The 22327-nt window shown below is 35.7% G+C and overlaps 1 protein-coding gene across 7 annotated transcripts in view; it reads left to right on the top strand.

Moving 5' to 3' along the window:
• The window catches only part of Dpyd (dihydropyrimidine dehydrogenase), a 901729-nt gene that overhangs the window by 862265 nt on the left and 17137 nt on the right, over window positions 1-22327 (top strand). For all 7 annotated transcript variants that reach the window (XM_087212682.1, XM_087212683.1, XM_087212680.1 and 4 more), the window contains one exon: window positions 14418-14561. In XM_087212682.1, coding sequence (XP_087068808.1) covers window positions 14418-14561 — 144 coding nt within the window. The remainder of the gene's footprint in view (window positions 1-14417; window positions 14562-22327) is intronic.

The following is a 22327-nucleotide window of genomic DNA, read 5'->3' as shown; positions in this document are numbered from 1 at the left end:
TAATCATATGGTTTTTGTCTTTGGCTCTATTGATATAGTGCATTACATTGATGGATTTTCATATATTGAACCATCCCTGCATCCCTGGGATGAATCCCACTTGATCAGGGTGTATGATCTTCTTGATGATCTTCTGCATTCTGTCTGTCATTATCTTATTAAGGATTTTTGCATCTATGTTCATTAGTGAGACTGGCCTATAGTTCTCCTTTTTGGTTGAGTCTTTCTCTGCTTTGGGGATCAAAGTGATGCTTGCTTCCAGGAATGAATTTGGAAGGATTGCTTCCCTTTCAATTTCATTGAAGAGTTTAAACAGTAGTGGCGGCAGTTCCTCTCTAAATGTCTTACAGAATTCAGCAGTGAAGCCATCAGCGCTTGGACTTTTCTTAGTTGATAAGTTTTTAATTACATTTTCAATTTCATTGGTTGATATTGGGCTGTTCAGAATTTTTAGGTCTTCTTCGTTCAACTTGGTAATTCATATGTATCTAGGAATCTGTCCAATTCTTCTGTGTTGTCTATCTTATTGGCATATAGGTTCTGGAAGTAGGTATTGATGATCCTCTGGAATTCTGCTGGGTCTGTTGTAATTTCACCTTTTTCCTTCCTAATTTCATGGATTTGGGCCTTTTCTTTCCTTTTTCTGACAAAGTTGGCTAAAGGTTTGTCAATTTTGTTGATTCTTCGAAGAATCCACTCTTGGCTTCATTGATTTTTTTGTATCATTCTCTTAGTCTCCATTGCATTGATTTCTCCTCTGATCTTTATAATTTCCTCCATTGTATGAGCTTTGGGGTTATCTTGCTCTTCTTTTTCTAGAAGCTTGAGGTTCAGCATCAGGTTGTTTAATTGGGCTCATTCTGTTTTCCTAATATGCGTATTCACTGGTTTGAATTTCCCTCATAAGACTGCTTTCACTGTGTCCCATAGATTCCAATATGTTGTATTGTCATTATCATTTAATTGAAGGAACTGTCTGATTTCTTCTTTAATTTCCTCTGTGGCCCATTGGTTATTTAGAAGTGTGTTGTTCAATTTCCACATGTTTATGAAATTTTTGCAGTTTCTTTTGCTATGGGTCTCCAATTTCATTGCACTATGGTCTGATAATATACAGGGGATAACTTCAATTCCTTTGCACTTACTTAAAGTGTTCTATGTGTGAGTATGTGGTCTATTTTTAAGAATGACTCATGTGCAGCTGAGAAGAATGTGTATTCTGATTTTGTGGAGTGGAAGACTCTGTAAACATCTGTTAAGTTCATTTGTTCAAGAGTTCGATTGAGTTCTAGTATTTCATTACTTATTTTTTGTCTAGTTGATCTATCTATTTGTGACAGTGGGCTGTTGAGGTCCCCCAGTACAATTGTATTAGTGTATATATGACTTTTCATGTCCATTAGTATTTGTTTTATATAGTTGGGCGCACTAGTGTTTGGTGCATAGATATTTATGATTGTCATCTCTTCCTCTTGGATTGTTCCCTGTACAAGGATGTAGTGTCCTTCTTCATCTCTGCTAATCAGTGTTGGTTTGAAATCTACTTGATCTGCAAAGAGGATAGCTACTCCTCCTTTTTTGGGGGTTCCTGTTGCATGGAGTATCATTTTCCACTCTTTAACTTTCAGTCTATGAGTTTCCTTTTGAATTAAGTGTGTTTCTTATATGCAGAATATTGTTGGATTTTGCTTCTTGACCCATTCTGCCAGTCTATTTCTTTTGATTGGTGAATTGAGACCATTAACGTTGATGGTTATAACTGAAGCATATTGACTTGTCATTGCCATGACTTTTTCTTTTTGTTGGGTTCTCCCCCTTTACATTTAATTTCTTGTCATGCCAGATGGGTTCATTCTGTTTTGCTTCTTGGGGTTGTGATCCTCAATGTGTGTTCCTAGCATATTGTGTAAAATTCTTTGGAGTGCTGGTTTGGTCTTCACAAAGTTCCTAAGGTGCTCTTTGTCATGAAAGTATCTTACTTCTCCATCAGTTTTGAAAGAGAGTTTTTCAGGGTACATCAATCTGGGTTGGAGGCTGTTTTCTTTTAAGGCTTGGAATATGTCACGCCAAACTCTTCTTGCCTTGATGGTTTGTGTTGAGAAGTCTGCTGTGATTCTGATGGGCTTTCCTTTGTATGTGATTTGTTTCTTTTCTCTGACTGCTTGTAGAACTTTGTTCTTCTGTTGTGTTTCTGGAACCTTAACAATTATATGCCTATGTGTAGATTTTTTTTTTGATCAAGGCTATTTGGGGTCCTATATGCCTCACTTATCTGTATGTCATGCTCTTTTCCCCTGCTTGGGAAGTTTTCTGCCATTATTTCTGTGAAGAGTTTTTTTATGTCATCTCTACTCTCTCCTGTTTCTTCATTGAGCCCAATCAGTCTTATGTTATTCTTCTTTGCATCATCTAGCAGCTGCTGGATTGATTTCTCATGTTCCCTTATAAGTTTGAAGCAATTTTTCTTTTCCTTATCACTAATTACAGTCTTATCTTCTATATCTGAAATTCTGTCCTCACATTGGCTCATTCTGCTGTATAGACTTTCAATGGAGTTTTTCATGTCCTGGAAATCTATTTGCATCTGTTTTATGGATTCCATTTGTTTCTTATGTTGGGATTCCATCATATTCCTGAGCTCCTCTCTAGATTTATTAGTCATGTCTTGCACTAGGGGCACAATTCCTCCTGTTATATGAGAAATTATTTTTGATTTCATTTTTCCAGATCCCCTTTTGTTGCAAGTTCAGTGGGTCCAGGTGGTTGAACATCAGAATGTTGCATCTCATTTCCCTTTGGGGTTGCTGTAGGTGATCTGGAAGTCTGGTTTTGAGACTTATTTACATGTTTTCTCATTTCAACTGGGGCAGGGGGCTGTTAGAGCCTGCACGGATTACCTCCTCTGAGCTGGGTGAGGTGGGACAGGGGCCGGGAGCAGTGGTAGGGATGGTGACCCAAAAGCCCTTTCCTGTTGGCTGGGAGCAGCAGGAGGGACGGTAGCCGGGAAGCCCCTTCCTCTGGACCAGGAGCAGTGGGATGGTGGCTCAGAAGCCCCTACCTCTGGTCCAGGAATGGTGGGAGGGATGGTGGCCCGGAAGCCCCTTCCTGTGGGCCAGGAGCAGCAGGACAGAAGGTGACCCAAAAGCCCTTTCCTCTGGGCTGGGAGCAGCGGGTGGGATGGTGACCGGGAAGCCCCTTCCTCTGGACCAGGAGCAGTGGGACGGCAGCTCAGAAGCCCCTACCTCTGGGCTGGGAGCAGTGGGACTCAGTACCTTGGTCTGGTGGTCTGGTGTCCTCTGCGTCTTTGTAGTGTGGAACCAGGTGGCTGCCTGTCTGCAGCAGGGTGATTCGGTGTCTTCCGCATGACTCAGGACCTTGGTAGGGTGTGGGCAGACCTGCCTGTCTGCAGTGGGGTCTAAATTGGAATAATCTTGAAAGAAGTATTGGTTCTCCCTTTACAAAAGTTCTTCAGCCATTTCATGTTCATTCTCGGCTCCCTCTGTGTCCTGTGCTCTTTTGTCTCTTCTTGTTTTTTCCCCTTCTTTCCCTATTTTCTCTCTTCTGTTCTCCTTTGGTTTCAATATGAGTCTGCATTTCTCTAGGCACAGCAGTTGAAACATCTCTTTATTTTGTTTCTAAATCGTTGCCTCCACGACCACATTTCCCGAATCCCGACCTAACGGAGTTGCTGTAAAAATTATTAATTTAAGCACTGACAGTTTGTTACTTTAGAGAAACCTGGTATAAGTCATCTAAATACTATTTAAATATTAAAATAATAATTTTATCACCTCAGTTTCTTTGAATATGAGTCAGTCTTCCTCACAAAGCTATAAACTGCTTTTGTCCTTGTGGCCCTAAGCCTAGCACCTATACAGCACTTGGCAAAGAGCAAGTCTTACCAGCATCATCCTTTGGTGGCATGCATTGTAATGCTGGAATTTCTTTTCTTGATGCACTCTTAATACCTTATTTACCTAACCACATCACAGCATGATGTGCTCAGCTCACTTTCCACAAGGGATGGGCCTCACCTTCTTGTATCTTATTAAAGAGAGCAGAGGATTAGCAGTCTGCTGTCTCCCAGGTGTCTCTTCCAAAGTGTCACCTTCTCCTTCTGATGTTTCTTCCACCTGGAGGATTTTCTTCCTTTTTCATGACCCTCCCATCTCTGTCTGCACTACCATACCACTTCACCTCATCCTTCAGAACTTGGCTCAGGTGTCAACTCCTCTAGACAATCCCTGACCCTTGCCTGGGTTATGTTCGTATTGTCATTGTTCTTAGAAAAGCCAGTGTCACTTTTGCAATAACCCTTGTCACAGGGAATAGCAATTGTTATTAACTATAGGCTCTTTCAGGCCACAGACTGTCTTTTATACATGACTTCAAGTGTCTCACCCTTCATAAATTTTTTTCAATTTATGAATCACAGCTGTTATGTAGGTATGATATTATTTACTTCATGTAATTTTCTATATTAAAAGAAATTATTCCATTTAATTTCTTTGTGGAAGTAATTATCTGAGATTGTCTGAAATCTCAAACATCCAAGCCAGATTTTGTATACAGACAAGATATTCATTCATTCATTTGTTAAATTTTTTAAGATATACTATGTCCCTGTCATGTGCTGAATTAAAAACTCTCCAGGATCTCAAGTGGGGAAGTGGAAGCACTGGCTAATGGTGAGCAGACAGTAGAAGAAATGCAAGGATTAAAATATGCCCAAAGTGCTCTGGATGCCCAGAGTGCTACTGATGGGGTTACCATCAGTAACAGATAAAGTGAAAAGGAAAATGGGGAAGGAACATTCCCAGCAGAGGGGATGCATGAACTAACAGAGCATGCAGAGCATGATGCACAAGACAACATAAGCAGTTAGAGCTCACAGGAATAAATTGGCAGGCATGCACTGTACAAACATTATTCCATTTAATGCTTATACCAACATCATGAGTTAGATACGGTCATTCTCCTTTCGTTGATAAGGAAAATTAGTAGCAGAATAGTGAAGTAATAGGCTCATAGTCACATAGCTAATGAGTGCAAAACTCTGATTTTCATGCAAATTTGACTTCTAAATCAGACCCGAACCACTTTGTAAGTGTTGGCTTTCTACTTAAACTATGAAACATGGGCTACAATTGCTTTTGACTGACTCACATATCTAATTTTTGATCAAAGGTTGTATGTTTAAGTTTATCTGGTTAAACTAACAGTTATATTTTATATACTTTGCATGTCCTACTGACCCCATAGCTTATAATAAGACATAATATAGAGACTGTCCCATTCTGTGTGTCTGCTTATTGTCTTCAACTGCCCAAATTTGATAATATCTTGAAAAATTGCCTTCAGTTATATCACTGATTAAACATTACACACCAATTGCACATGAGTAAGGTGTGCATTTCTGCATATAAACCATACCGAGACTGTTTTTTATATGAAAATCAGTGTCAAATGTAAGTAGTTGAATACTTTTATAATGTGGGAAGGGAAGAAGTACTGAACTCTGATGATGCAGAATAGAAAAGAGACCTTTCATCTCCATCCCTTATGGTGCCCTGGATCATGTCCAGTGTACGGTAATTGAAATTAGAGTGTGTTAAGAACTCTATGTAAATCACTTCATTTAAACCCCACAATGACATTTCAAACAAAATAAGATAGGCTCCAAGAGCCCATGACTTAGGAACAAGCTTTAGTTTCATATCTCTGGGAGCATTGCCACCAAAGAGTAGAGTAAGTCTGTCCTTTGCTGCTTTGAAGCCTGGAATCACTTTTTCTCTTTCCTGATGTAACTTCATTCTGGCATCCTCTTCCAGAACAGTCCTGTCTCATCGATGTTAAAAACCTGTTTGGAGGCCGGGGATTTAGCTCAGTGGTTTCGCCGCCTGCTGCACAAGCGCAAGGACCCTAGTTCAATCCCCAGCACCAAAAAAAAAAAACCTGTTTGGGTCAATGAGCATCTTCATCAATAATTTCTCTTAAGTGTTACTGGAAATTCTTGGGCAGCTATGGTATCTGCACTCACAGCCTCACTACTTACTTTTACATTGTGAAGGTTGACTCTAGCTTTGAATCTGTTAAACCATCCATGGCTGGCAGTGAAAAATGCACCCTGTCCAAGTTGTTTTTTCTTCAAGTCTTCAAACAGGCTTTTAGCTTTTTCTTGAGTAAGCATTAAGCTGAATGGGACTCCACACTAATGCTGATCCTGCATTCACACACGGAGAAGTTTCTTCATCTCCTCTATCATTGTACCATGCCTTTTGGATATAGTTGAATTCATTGGCACAGCAGACTTCACATGTTCCATGATCTTGTCCTTGTTATTTAGAATTATGCCAATGGTTGAACAATTCATGTTATAAAAATGAGCAATGTCTACCATCTTCTCACCTCCATCCAGTCTCTCAGTTATTTTCGCTTATTGTCTCTATGGTTATTGGTTTTTTTCTCCCCTATGATTATTGCTTTGCACTTCCACATGACCACTGCTTTTCCTCTTGCTTCTGGACATCCGGGGCTCTGACGGAGCACTATACAGCTGTACACTATCACACTGTACAGTAAGCACACAGCAGCACAACCGTGACAATGTCCAGCAAACATGTGAGCTACTTCAAATCTATGAATATTTGTAATGCAAGGTCCATTCTTATCTGTGAAAGTTTGCAACTTTGTGAGTCATAGCTTTATAAGTGCAATAACTGGGAATACTTTTTATATCATTCAGTTGGCACTACCCCTTACTGAATAGTAAAAGACACTTTTAAGTTTATAATGATGATAACTGCACACATATTAATTACATGGATATTATTTAGCCTTTAATGTATACAGGACCATTCTTGGCCCTGAGTGTATATATAGTATTGTATTTGCTGAAATAATGTCATAAGATAAATAGTAAATAGTATTTACTGATAGATAGTATTATATGTCTCTTGAAAAAACTGAAGATCAACTTTTAGGCAGTTGTGACATATGTATTATTTCTATATGTCTTACCCTTCAGTCTGTCAGTGTATACACACATACACATACACACGCACACACAAAAGAGATACATTAATAGATTGATGGTGTGTGTATGTATAGTATAATATATATATGACTACTCCTTCAACCTTCAAACCAGATATATATTATATATCACCTAGTTTAAACCCGAAATCCCTTTATCTTTTCACATTATTACCGTTTAAATATCAAATAATTACTTTTCTTGATGTCATTGTTTCCAATCAGGTAAGATAGTATGATTAAGAAATAGAGTTAGTCTGTTACACTGCTATAGACTCTTGCTATTAACCAACTTGTTGCTATCCTCATAAAATTATGCAGTTTAAACTGGATGATAGCAGTTCCTGCTTCTATTAGGAACAAGAGCCCTTTACTTCATAATATGCTCAATTACCTTTAGATTGATCCATGAATAAATTATAATCCAAATAAACTTCTGTACTTTAATGCTTTGCTGGCTTAAGGGATCCTTGTTGATTCATTATGTTATCACTTTTCTATTGGCAATGTAATGCTTTTTATATCTGGATAGAGACAGTTTTAGTGTGAGATACAGTTCTCTATAAATGGGTAGGATTTAGCTTTTCTGGTGAGAACAAATTCATCAATGATGAATCCCTGGAGAAAGTACAAAAACAAAAATCACACCATTTCTGTGCTTTGTTCAGCTCATCAGTTACAAAGCAGCTTTTGATTCTCCTAAAGAACTTTTTTCCTTTGTTTAAGAAATATGGCATGACATTCAAAACCTCTTGTGCTCAAAACTTCTTGCTTTGAGTTACCGCAGGCTACAACCTTTTTCTATAAGAAAATAATGAATGAAGAGGGAAAGTTCCTGCTGCTACCTCTGTCAAACCCTGCTGCTTCTCCTTCTGCAATGGGAAATCAATTAACTATATGTTCAGGCAGTGATTTGAAATAAATGCTTTACTAATCATCACTGATAGTACATATACATGGTGGCCAACTATGCATTCTTCTTCACTTTTTTTAGCTTTGTTTGGCTTTGAGTTTTTGTTTGTTTGTTTGTTTGTTTGGGCAAAATCGGAATACAAATGTAGGCTTAGTGTGATATGTGTAAAGGTGACCTCAGGCAGAAAAGAATCAATCTTTTATATTTTCAGAGCACTTCACTTTTTAAAACATTCAATTTCCCCAGAAACCTCAATCCATGTTAGTGCATATATTTTGTGAAAGTACTAAAGTTTTTATAACTAATGAGGGATGCACAATGCTTAAGGTAGCCTTGAAACTTTGAATGCTACCCTCAGTCTCTAGAGCCTCTACATGGCATTGGGGAATTGGAAATGAACCTAATCTGGCTTGAAGGTTTAAGGAGAAGTCATTGATACTTAGTATATGTGCGCTTTCCACTTGAAGAAAAATTGGGCAGCAGTCAGCCTTTTATTTCTTTGATTCTTCTAACCATTGTATTTAGAAAATCCTTTAGGAATCTTTATTTTACTTTTCTTTTATTCATTAATTTTATTGGTACATTGTAGGTATACAGTATGATGACATTCATCATTGGAAATTTGTACCTTTACGTGATGTATCTTGGTTCTTATTTTTTCAGTTTCTCTGGTATGAGAAACTGAAAGTGTATAAGGATAAAAAATGTATAGTAGATAATATGAAATAGGGAGAAAAGGTCTATAGGAATCTTCATGTTAAATTGAAGACCTATTTATGGGAATAATTATAAAAAATTAAGCACATTAGAATCATAGGAGTGTGATATGATTTATACCTGGCAAATGTGGTCAACTAATGCAGAAGACTACAGAGAATAATAGGCTGCTAGATGTTTACCCTGACTGTTTTCCATTCAGTATCCAGGGCTTTTCAAATACTTATCATCATCGCTATTACTGTTGCAATAATTCGAAATCATGGTTTAACTATAACTACATTCTTTCCATTTAGATAAAGAATAACATAAATAGAAAAGAGTTTCTTTTGATTTATGTTTAAAAGTTTGTTTTGAATAGTCTCTACAAAACTCGGATAAAAGTAATGGTGCCAAGTAAGGTTAAGATGTTCAACATCACTGGTCATTCGAGAGATGCAAATGAAAACAATGCTGAGATTTCACTTCACCCCAGAAAGAATGGCTGCTATCATGAAGTCAACCAATAACTAATGCTGGTGGGACTGTGGGGAAAGAGGAACCCTGCTCCACTGCTGGTGGAGTGTAGACTGGTGTAACCACTGTGGAAATCAGTACAGAGATACCTCAAAGAACTAGGACTAGGAGTCCCATTTGACCCAGCTATTCCCCTGCTGGGTATCTTCCCCAAAGAATTAAAAGAATCCTACCACAGAGATATATGTGCACCAATGTGCGTAGCAGCACAGTTTGTAATAGCTAAAACTTGGAAACAGCCCAATTTCCCATCAACTGGAGACTGGATAAAGAAAATGTGGTTTTTTAATAAAATGGATTACTAGTCAGCCATAAAAAATGAGAAATTAGAGACATTTATAACTAAATGGATGCACATTGAGGTGATACTCTTAAGTGAAATAAATAGGACACACGTGTAAATACCAAATAGTTTCTCTAGTGTGAGAAACTGAAAGTGTAAATAAGGACTAAAAGGTATAATAGATTACGTGAAATAGGAAGAAAAGGGGCAAAGGGGAAGGGGAAGGGGGGAGTAGGGGAAAGGAAAGAAGAGAATGGAATTAATATGAGAAAAAGAAAAAATGGAAACAAAGTCTTTTAAATAGGGAGAGATCAGGGGTTGAAGGGAGGGCAGAGGAAGGGGGAAAAATAAGAACCAAGAGAGATTATGTAAAGGTGCAAATTTCCAATGATGAATGTCATTATATTTTATACCTTAAATGGACCAATAAAATATGAAAATGTTAGAAAAAAAGGATATCAGGTTAAAAACTAAGAAAATCTTAATATCTGAATACAATATAGAATTAGTTAATAATAATGAATGAATATTGGTTCATTAAGTGCCTTTGAACTTTGTTTTGTAAACCTAAAAGTGTTCTAAGAAATAAAGTATTTAAAATGTAATATAATATAGCATGAAAAAAAAAGATCCAATCAGGAGATCAGATTATGGCTTGTATTTTCATGGGATTTGTTAACCTGAGGGGTCTCCTGGAATCAGATGTGTTTAAACACTTACTTCCGTGGCTTGTGTCTAGATGTCCCCCCAAAGCCTCATACAGTCCTTTTTGAAGGTAGCTAAATCTGGAATGTGTGATGCTAGGATTAAGGGCATGTGATTACTAAACCACTACACGTGAGTGATTGGTTTGGCACCGCCCTAATCCTGTAGTCTGAATAAGATGAAAGGCGCATAAAGACACTGTTAAGGCCCCTTGTTGTTTTGCTACTTTGTGTGTGCCATGTTGTTTCTCCTCTGCAGTGTCTGTTTGCCATCCCTGTCTTGGAACTAGCCTACTATAGACTGAAACCTCTACAAACTATAAGCCAAATAAAACCCGTCCCCTCTAACTTTCCTTGTTGGGTATTTTGTCTCAGCAACAAGAGAAAAGTAACTAACACACATACTCATTCGTGATAATCTTCAAGAATAAAAGATTAGGATATAGGAGTCCTTAATGTATAGGAGAAGAGCATTCTGGCAAGATTCACATCACATGACACGTGCTCACCACCAAATGAAATGGTGTCTGGACCCAAGGGGAACATTTCTTCAGAACCAAGTGTAGTCTCCAGGATCTCATCTGCCCCAGAGAGAAAAAAGTCTTTCTTTATGAGGACATTTCAAACAAGCATTACTTTTAGTCTATTAAGGATATTTATAGATAGGATAAGTATTAAGTTTTTTTATATTCTTACTTATTTTAAACTTTCAACAAGCCAGCATCACTTTACAGTAAAATAGATACAAAATATATTCCCCTTACATCATATCATTTCATATGGCTGCAACCTTTAAATATTATAATTTAGGAAAACATTAAGATATAGAGATGAAGTACATGGTTCTAATCTGACTGTATGCTATGTGATCGAAAAATATGGTGAATGTTTAAATTCTTTTTTTTTTGTATTAAATTCTTTTATTGGTACATTGTAGGTATACAACACAATTACATTTCTCATTGGGAATTGTACCTTTATATAATGCATCTTGGTTCTTATTTTTTCCCCATTTCTAACCCTCCCTTCATGCTCTCCACCCTTCCCTATTTACAAAGACTTTATTTCCATTTTTTCCATTTCTCATCATTTTTTCCTTTCCCTTCTTTCCTTTCCCCTGCCCCTCCCACTACCCCTACCCCTTTGGACCTTTTATTCCTATTTTACATTATCGATTATTCATTCTAATCATTGGTACATTTTAGGTATACAATATAATGACATTCATCATTGGAAATTTGCACCTTCACATAGTCTCTCTTGGTTCTTGTTTTTCACCCTTGCCCAGCCCTCCCTTCAACCCCTCCAGCCCTCCCTATTTACAAAAATTTTGTTCCTATTTTTCCATTTTATCATATTAATCCCATTCCCTTCTATCCTTTCCCTTAGCCCTCCCACTTCCTTCCCCTTTGCCCCTTTTCTTCCTATTTCACATGACCTATTATACATTTAGTCCTTATTTACACTTTCAGTTTCTCACACCAGAGAAACTGTTCGGTATTTACACATGTGTGTCTTATTTATTTCACTTAAGAGTATAGCCTCAATGTGCAGCCACTTAGCTATAAATGTCTCTAATTTCTCCTTTTTGATGGCTGAGTAGTACTCCATTTTATAAAAAAACCACATTTTCTTTATCCAGTCTCCAGTTGATGGGCATTTGGGCTGTTTCCAAGTTTTAGCTATTACAAACTGCGCTGCTATGAACATGGGTGCACATATATCACTGTGGTATGATTCTTTTAATTCTTTGGGGAAGATCCCCAGCAGTGGAATAACGGGGTCAAATGGGATTTCCAGTCCTAGTTCTTTGAGGTATCTCCATACTGATTTCCACAGTGCTTGCACCAGTCTACACTACCACCAGCAGTGGAGCAGGGTTCCTCTTTCCCCACAGCCCCGCCAACATTTGTTATTGGTTGATTTCATGATAGCAGCCATTCTTTCTGGAGTGAAGTGAAATCTCAGCATTGTTTTCATTTGCATCTCTCTAGTGACCAGTGATGTTGAACATTTTTTCATGTATTTATTTGCTATTTCTACTTCTTTGTCTGAGAAATGTCTGTTCATTTCAGATGCCCATTTTTGGATTGGGTCTTTAAATTTTTGGGAGGTCTGATCTTTTTAAGTTCTTTATAGACTCGACATAGTAGACCTTTGTCTGAGGAAGAGCAGGTGAAGATTTTTTCCCACATTGTGGGTTGTCTCTTCACACTGCTGATGGTTTCTCTTGCTGTGCAGAAGCTTTTTAATAAGAAGAGATCCCATTTGTTGATTGTTTGTGCTAGTTGACGGGCAACTGAGGTTTTGTTCATAAAATCTTTTCCTACACCAACGTCTTCAAGGGTTCTACCTAACCTCTGTTCCAACTGGTTCAGAGTTTCTATTTTAATTAAAAATTGATTACATTAAAAGACACATTACCACTAATTTCCCTCAAAATAGTCCCCTTCACTTCAAACACATTTATCTCATTATTCAGGTTACTTTCTGAAGCAGTCCTAGAAGTCCTTTTTAGTGTCTTCAGTTGCACTGTCATGGCTACCTTGATGTCCAAAAGTGATTCAAGATGCTTACCTTTCAGGATCATTTCAACTTTAAGGAAGAGCTGCAAATCACTTAGTGCTAGATTCAGTGAGTGAGGTGGATGAGGACATGTTGTGATTTTTTTACGAACCTGTGGAACTCAACAGCAGCATTCACTGTATCTTGATCATACTTTGTAAAGGTGCTCATGAAAGAGAACATCTAGAATTGCTTTTGAAAGTGACAAAAACAATTTGATAAATATGTCCTGAGCAAGTGGAAATATTTTGAGGGAAATTAATGGCAAAGTATCCTTTAATGTAATTTTTTTAAAAATTTAAACTCCATGTATTTTGATCATCCTTATGCATAAATTAATTTGGCATTCATAATGTTGTTCTATTTATTTTTACTTTTTGACATGGTTCTGGTGAATTGATGGTGGAAGTATCAAACTTAGAAATTTTCACATGAATGTATTTTTTGCTAACATAAATTTTCAGTTGTAGTTTATGGTCTACTTTGATTGGAACATGTTTAAAGTTTGATTTCCCTACTCTGAGGAGAGCTCTAGAGAACCAGAGACTTCATTTGCCTGGCATTATGCAACCTGGAAAGTGGAGGCCAGAGTTTTGAAACAAATGTGATTTTTCGTGAAAGCACCTGTTAGGTTATCTCTGACCAAGGATGACCTTGGAGTGTTGTAGTTTTCCAAGCCTCCATCAACTAGATAAATGGCTTTACTCTGCAGGAGCAAGAGGTGTTTTTGCCAGCTTATAAAAGAGACCTAACAATTCCAGGTTACAGGCTGACACAAAACATTTGGAATTCAGTGGTGTCTATCACTGACAGTATGTGTCAGTAAAAGTGAAGATCAAAGGTTCTAGAAGAGGGGAAGGACAAAGTGAAGAGGAAATAATTGTGGAATAATGAATGGTGTGAGAGCATTTTTCGTGTTAACTTGAAACCACTTAGCATTTTTCTGTGACACCCAGGTATCTTTCTAAATGAACTTTGTAAAGTACAATTGAATAACCTTGAGATTTAAAGATGTGATGTGATTTTAAATACTGATAGAGTTTACATAAGCACTTGACATAGCCTCTGCTTTCATTTCTATTTTTGCCTCCTTCATGCAAAAAAAAATTATTTTCTGTTCAGGAGAATCAATATTTTTACCATTTTGTTTTTTAGCTATTCCAGTAAATTGTAATTCACATTAATTACAATCTTTAAAGAGATGTAGTAAGAATTTGAACACAATAAAATAAAGATACAGATTGGAACTTTGGCAAAGTACCTTTGCTATTGACAAAAGCATTTGTCAGGGCCTACGGCTGTGTCTATATTGTGCTAAAAACCTGATGAAGGGGGGAAAACGCATCAATAGGTTTCACCTTCTGTCAATACACCCCAAACAAATGGTTTAGCTAATAGCTATTGTTTTAAGTGAATGGATTTCATTCACCATTGTGAAATTTATCCTATTTAGAAATGCATTTTAATTAACATTTATATCCAATATATACATATTTGGTAAAGGTATTATACCCTTGTGTTCTTTTTAATAACATGGAATCTGATACCTAAAAGACTAGGGGTCCAGAAATGAATGAAGATCCAGTATCAATGAAACAATTCCCAAGTACACATTTGCTTGTTGGTTGGTTGCTAATAGTTATGTGCTTAAGAACTAACATGATTTCTTGTGTGTTCCCTTTAGAAACTGCCAAGCTTTGGACCTTTTCTTGAACAGCGCAAGAAAATCATAGCAGAGAACAAGATCAGGCTCAAAGAGCAAAATGCAACTTTTTCCCCAATTGAGAGAAACTGTTTCATTCCCAAAAAGCCTATTCCTTCTATCAAGGTAAAATTTAAACCAACTATTTACATATATCTCTTTCATTGTTTAAATATGCAAATATGGTTTATATGTTTATTTCTTCCTTAAATGTAGCACTGCTTTTTGTTTTGAAAATTTCTTAAAGCTTCTAGAATTCTATTTATAGAAAAAAGGTATTTAAATTGTAGAATAATTTTATATTTATATTTATATTTATATAATTTTATATGCAGAATATTTGTATATTTTACACTTTTCTTTGTATAATTGATACTTTTCAGAGTACTGTCAGATATGTATTTCAGGGAAATCTTTGTATGTATTAAATATGTCAGGAGGTATTAAGATAACTTCTTTGTCTTCTTATATTTGATAAAAAATTATTTTAATCCACAATTAAGTTAATATCAAGAGATCTCATTAGTTACACAATATAACTAAAGCATCAGTATGTAACACAGATATCAATATGATAGCTTATATTTTGGAAGAATTTTCTCTGGTTTGACCTCAAGAAAATGTGTACATTTATTTACATCTCAGGAGATTATTCTCTGGGTAAATGTTATCATTAAATCAGAATCATGGATGTTACTCTTCCTGATTTTTAAAAAACTTTTTTATTCTGAGAGAAGTATCAGTTCATATTCAGTTATAAGAAATATTACAGAGAAATATCATTCTCCCTCTATCCAGTTTCCCATTGGCAGTATGTTGAAAAATTGTATTATGGTATCACAACCAGGATATTGACCCAGATACAGTTTACCAACTCTATTCATATTTCTCTAGTTCTGTTACTGTTCATTCACTCATGTGAATGTGTGTATGTGTGTGTGAGCATGTATGTGTGCAGTTTTGTCACATACCTAAGCTTGTGTATCCACTACCACAGTTAAGATAGAAAAGAGATCCATCACTGCAAAGATTCTTCAGGTTGCTCTATAGGAAACACACCCACTTTTCTCTTGTGAATTCTAAATGGAAATGTTTAAAGATGTTCATAATGATAAAAGGAGGTGTTATTGGATGGAATTCTCTCGAAATCACCATCAGTGAAATGTGGCCTGCAGTTACTGAAATTGATTCTTGTCCTCCCATGATCCATTTTTCTGTTTGAAGCACCAGCTGAAGAGCTCACTTTTAGGTGCTCTCAAGCAGACCTCACAGAAATTCATCCCTAGTGACAGTCAAATGGAGATGGGAACCCTTAAAAATTCCATCTATGAGGGGGAAAGTAAAAACATGGGCCTTAAGATAAAAACAGCAGAGTTTAGGGTTCATGTGGCAAAGTTTAAGAGATATAGGGTTCTGAAAGGAAAAATAGAAGTGGTTGGCTACAAACTCTACTGGTACTTTAAATGCCATAATTCCATATAAAATGATCACTTGGAACTTTTACCAGTATAATAAATAATTCCAAATAGTCCCTTGCTGAACAGAGATGGGAAAGAGAAGTCCATATCCTGACAGGCTTTCACAAGCCTTCTCCTGACTCTACCATGTATAGCTGTGAGTGCTGTGTGATTTGGAATTATGTAGGAATTCTCTGAGCCTTGTCATTCTTAACTAAATGAAGTTAGCCGGACCTGGTGGCACATGCCTGTAATGTCAGCACTCAGGACTGAGGCAGGAGGTTTGCCATGAGTTTGAGCCCAGCATGGGCTACATAGTGAGTTTGAGGCCAGCCTGAACTATCTAGTGAGACCCTGTCTCAGAAAACCAAAAACCAAAAACCAAACAAACAAAAAAACTAAGTGAAGAAGAATCTCCATCTATAGGAATCTTTTCTTAATACATAGACATTTTAAATGAAGCATTTATATTTGAAATAACAGAAGTACTGATAATAAAACAACATTGAGCTTTTCTAAACCTCTAATCCTTTAATGAATATATTGATAACCTAAAAGTAAAACAAAAGCAGAACAAGAAAAAACCTGTAATTACCTGTAATTGATTTAAATCAAAGAAAGTGAAGGAGGGCTGGGAAGGTAGCTTAAGAGAACAATATTTGCCTAGAAACGTGAAGGTGATTTTAATATCAAGAAGAAATAGTCTTATTGCAAATAGTACAGATTTAAACTGGGTGCAGTGGTACATACTTGTAATTCCAACTACCTGGGAGACTGAGGCAGGAGGATGGTAGTTTGAAGCCAGTCTGGAAGATTTAGCAAGAACCTATCTCAAAATAAAGGAATAAAGGATAGGGGTGTAGCTTAGGGCTTTCTGGGTTCAATCACCAGTACCTTAAAACACACACAAATAAACACTACAGGATTATATTCCTTTCCTAAATTGCCTCACCTTAGAGGTTATCCAATACAAAGTATTCCTGATGTCACATGTTACTTAAGCCTTGAGACACTGTAGATACCACCAGCACCTAAGACCATGTCAGTGCCAACGTATTAAGAGACTGCTCCAGTAGATTTTCTCCATGTCCATCAGACTTTTCAAGACCTTGGCCTTCTTCCCAGAAATTCCACCTGTTGATATTTCTGGGACAATGATGTACCCTGTCAGAAAGCTCAATGCCAGCCAGTAATAGTGGCCCCCTACAGTGGGAGTGGAGCATTTTTGCCTTTATAAGTGCAATTATCATTTTGGAAAATGAAGGCAAATGAAGTAGCGCCATTGACAAGTGATTGCCTACTTCAAATTGCTTTCTACAAGCCACTGTGTAGAAAGGAGGATGCCATATATTTTAGAGGAAGTCAGAAAGTAAGGAAAAACTATGTTTGCTCCCAGACATATCCATGGGTCATCTTGGTTTCTGATGATCCCTGATGTCTAGATCATGATGTTGTTATCAATAGTGAGTTATGTGGTTGCATCTTTTAATTAGAGTAGTTGTCTCCTAGTCAGATACATTTTCACTGATATTCCAAGATGATTTTCCAGACAGGAAGAGAATTTTTTTCATCTGGAAATAGCTACAAAAGCATGTAGCAACTATAAGCCCACAAACCCTGTATATGTTATGTTTAATCCTGACAAAACTTAAGATAAGTACTTTACCCCCATTTTACAGATGAAGCAATTGAAGAATGAAGGATTGAATAATTTGCTCAAGTTATTTAGCAAACAAGTGGCAGGATGAGGGATGGACATGACATTGAGAATTCGTGGCTAAGGATATTCAAAGGGGTTGACTCACAAGAGGGAATAATTAGTGAAGTTTGGAACCTTTTAGAAAGCTTATGAAATAGACTTAAAGATGATCATGGAAGATGAGATCTTCCATGTGAAATAATATGAAGATTGTTTCAAGAGAATTGAGGCAAAGGAGTTTCATCATAATTATACAAATAATCATGTGATTTAAAGTGGATATCTAATAAGAGACTTGTGAAAAGAGATCATTAGACAAGAAATTCTCTTTCCCTCTCCCTCTCTCTCTCTTTCTCCCCCATGTTCCTTCTCAGTCTTCTATAGTTTCATTTCTTTGTTTTGTTCTAATATTTTAAACATAAAGATTAATGTAAAAATTAACCATAATCCTACCAACTAGACTTAACTATTATTAAAATTTAGATTTATAAATTATAGACCTTTTTCTCTACTTACATGTAATATCTTAAAACAATCAAAAAGTGTTGATTTTCTTTTTACATTATTTAATGATATTATACTGTTTTGTAAGATGAATTTATTATTTATTTAAAAATGAACTTACTGTTGAACTTATTGTTTCCAAAATTTTATATAAAATATTATTATTATACAAAAATCTTTGTGGAGGCTTCTGATTGTTTTCTCAAAAAAATTACAACTAGTAACATTTAAGGCTTTTTATAATGTAATTTTATAGCATATTGCAAAATAATTTTACATTCTTGTTAAAAATGTAAGGGATAGTCCATTAACAGATGTATTTTTAATTTTTGCTACTGTAAAACTGAAAAAAACATTTTATGTTCTTCATAAATTTTGAATGTCTGAACACTGGTAAGCTCAGCATGCTTTTTATTTTTTGACAATTTCTTCTTTTGTGAGTTGTTGCTTATTTCCTTTGACCACTTTTCTGTTGGAGTACTTATCTTTGTCATAGAATTTTATACTTTTTATATATTTTTAAAATAATATAACTCTGTCAAGTATATTGCATTTCTAAGATTGCCAACTGTCTCATAATTTTATCATAGTAATTTAGCATATGCACATGCACAGAAGTGTTTATACAATCTTTTCTGGAAAAAAATCTCATTTATTCTTATCCTTATATTTGTTTAGTTTAGTGTTTTGAACAATAATATTGAGTATTCACACCATCTACTTCTTCTAGGATTTTAATATATATACAACTATATGATTAATCTAAAATGTATTGTTCATATCAACTATAGTGTTAACTTTAGTTTTTCCATAAATAGATAATATCTCCAGGATATTTATTTATTTAATTCTGGAGAAGATGGAATCTCGGTGATGTTTTGATTTGCGTTTCTCTAATGATCAAAGATGCTGAACATTTTTTCATGTATTTACTTTTTGTGTACTTATTTTTTTCATATACATATTTATTTTTGAAAAGTGTCTACTCATTTAACTTCAACTGCCCAATTTTTGATTTCATCTTTTATTTTGGGGACCTAATTTTTTTTTTAGTTCTTTATGTATTCTAGATATTAGTCCTCTGAGAAGTAAATTCCCATTCTGTTTTTACCACTGTGGCTTTGTAATATAACTTGAAGTCTAGGATATTAATTCTTCCTGCCTTGGTTTTAAATTTTAGAAGTGTTTTTTTCTAGTTTTGTGAAGTATATTGAAGCTATTTTTAGTGGAGTTGCATTAAATCTATATATTATTGTTAGTAATATGGACATTTTTATTTTGTTTTATTTTTGAAGGAAGTTTTCTTTTTTATTAATTTTATTGGTACATTTTAGGTACACAATACAGTTACATTCATCATTGAAGATGTGCACCTTTACATAATCCATCTTGGTTCTTAATTTTTCCCCGTTCCCCTGCCCTCCCTTCAACCCCTCCACCCCTGCCTATTTACAAAGACTTTCTTTCCATTTTTACATTTTCTCGTAGTAATATGGCCATTTTGACAGTATCACTTCAGGACTTTTAAAATGACTCTTTTCATCTCTCAAATTATAATTCATTGATAAAACATATCATAAATTGCATTGCTTACATTACGTTTACATTTTCAGTTCCTCAGAAGTTGCTTACTTAAACTTTCAAGGGTGAATGAGAAATGGATTAGGCAAAGGTTTTTTATTTAAAATATTTAAACAGAGTTCTAATAAGGATGGTTGATTCCTATAAAAATTTTATGCCATTCACAATTCTTTGTTCAATAAGAAACAGTTAAGTAAAAACTTTATGAATAAAATCTTCCAATGAAATCTAGAGTTTATAAATCCATTATAGTGCTGCAAATCAAGACCTCATCTACTACTTTAATGCTTTGATAAAGACAAAAATGTTTCTTTCCTGTAGTACTGATTCTTTGCTTTGACACATGATATATACCCTATTTTTTTCTTCAAATTAACCAGATGAAAAAGAGAGGGGAAGGTGGACCTTGAGGATGAGAATATGAGTTCAGGAGGCAGCAGATGGCCTTGTATGACAGAAGAGGAGTGCAAGTTGGAGGACAGAGGAGGATGGGATGTCTGTATTCATCTCCTTTCTACCTTCTTTTTATAACATCTTTTCTATGATTCATCTAATGTTTCACTGTATGATAACTCAACTATTCATCTCAAAATTCTGTTCTGTGCTTTACCTTGTGCCATACATTGTTTTAAACCCTCTAACCTGAATAGCCTGAACAAGACACCCACAGGCTATTTTACTTAGAACTAAACTCTTTCAAAGTCCTTCCAAATCTGCTCTTTCTCTTGAGTCTCCTGTCTCAGTAAACAGCTCCCTACGCATCCTTTTACCTATGTCAAAGACCTGCAGTTCGGTTGGAATCTATCCTAGTCCTCATTCTATGCATAAGTCAGTCACTAATGTCTAATGCTTTTTAACTCTTACATCTCTTTCTTCTGCTGCTTTTTATTACTGAGATCTTAGTGAAGTTTCTTATACATTTTTTGCACTTCTAAAACTTTTTGTTAACTCATCTTCTACTGCCTTTTATCATTATTGTCTGATCTTTCCTCCAATTACTATGAAATATTCCTCCTAAAATCCAGATCTGGCTGTTTTAACCATTTTGTAAAATTTTTCCATTGTAACTATGGTGTTTAGGTAAAACCCTTATTTTAGTTTTTCAGCAAAATAATGAAAAGTAGAATCTGGGAGGTAAAAATTGAAGATAGAATAGAAGATAAGGAAGCAACAGCAAATATGTGCAGTACTTTATCTCAACTTGAGAAAGACCAAAGGAAATTGTAAGAAAAGGAAATGGAGAAGATGGGAAGAGTATTTTGTTTATATGGTGATAACCTAGGCTTGCAGGAGACAATAGCTGAAATTGCCAGAAAGAGAATGATTAAAGAAGTTATATTCTCAGCAGAAGAGATGGAATTCAGACTATGCACTAAACCATCTTGGATAAGTAGAGTATTTTAGTCTTTCTTCTATCGCTATAATAAAAAACCTGAAACTGGGTAATTTATAAAGAAAAAATGTTTATTTGATTCATGGTTCTGTAGGATAAGAAGTTTAAAATTATGAAGCCAGCATCTGCTTGGCATCTGGTGAGGAACTTCTTACTGTATCATAAAGTGACAGGAAGCATGACATGGCTAGACAGTGAACACGTAGCTCAGGTCTCTCTTCCTCTTCTCATGAAGACACTAATGACATCATGGACCTACTCTGATCCATGACCTAATGTAATCCAATTACCTCTCAAAGGGCCCACTTCCAAACACCATTAACATTTAAATTGGGGAGTTATGTTCCTAATACATGAACTTTTGAGGACCACACTCAAGCCATAGCAAAGAGGGATATCTCAGGAAACTGAATTTTGATTTACCAGTGTCACTTATTTATTAAATACTTATTTTCATTTGTTTGTTCTGAGACAAGGTCTCACTCACTATGTAGTTCACGATGGCCTTAAACTCACTGTGTAGTCCAGAATGGCCTTGAATGCATGACAGTCCTCCTGCCTTAGCTTCCCAAGTACTAGGATTATAGGCATGCACCACTATGCCCATCTCAACACTCATATTTTTAACAAATTACCATAAAAAGTAGTCTTAAGAAACTATTTTCTTCATTGACATACAAAGCAAAGTTTGTAAGATATTAGTAGATTGCATTTATGGTAGAAGAATTTCCTAAATTAAGCATGAGACTACTCTCCCACATTGCCTTTGTTCACACAGTGGCACTGCCATTTAGGAGCTATGTGAACTTGTGTCAGTTTACCTAATCTGTGAAATGAGATAATAAAAGTAATCTGCCTCCCAGGGTTACAAATTAGATGATGTGAGAAGTGTTTTCAGTATGGTGTCTGCACCAAATGTATCCTAAATAATTACTACTATTAATTATAATGTTTAGACTGAGCACATTAAAGGACAAGTTAAATGACTATTTCCATTTTATCCATTAAAACGAACTCAAGGATGAGGAAGAATACATAAAGCTCTGGAGGCCAAGTAATGTGGAGGTTTTGAAGCAGCCGATTTATTTTTCAAAAATTCTTTTATTACATAACTACCATACGACAGCAATGTTCTAGAAACTGAGCATCAGATGAACAATAAATACAAAAGTCACAGTTTCTGCCCTCACAAATTATATGGAGACAAATATTAAACAAAGAACTTCAGTAAATATAAATTATATTTGTGATATGAGCT

This window comes from Heterocephalus glaber, unplaced genomic scaffold (assembly GCF_053883595.1).
Source record: "Heterocephalus glaber isolate CG9 unplaced genomic scaffold, H.glaber_assembly_v1.0 deba00001442, whole genome shotgun sequence".
NCBI classification, from domain to species: domain Eukaryota; kingdom Metazoa; phylum Chordata; class Mammalia; order Rodentia; family Bathyergidae; genus Heterocephalus; species Heterocephalus glaber.
This window is presented reverse-complemented; position numbering and strand designations above follow the sequence as displayed.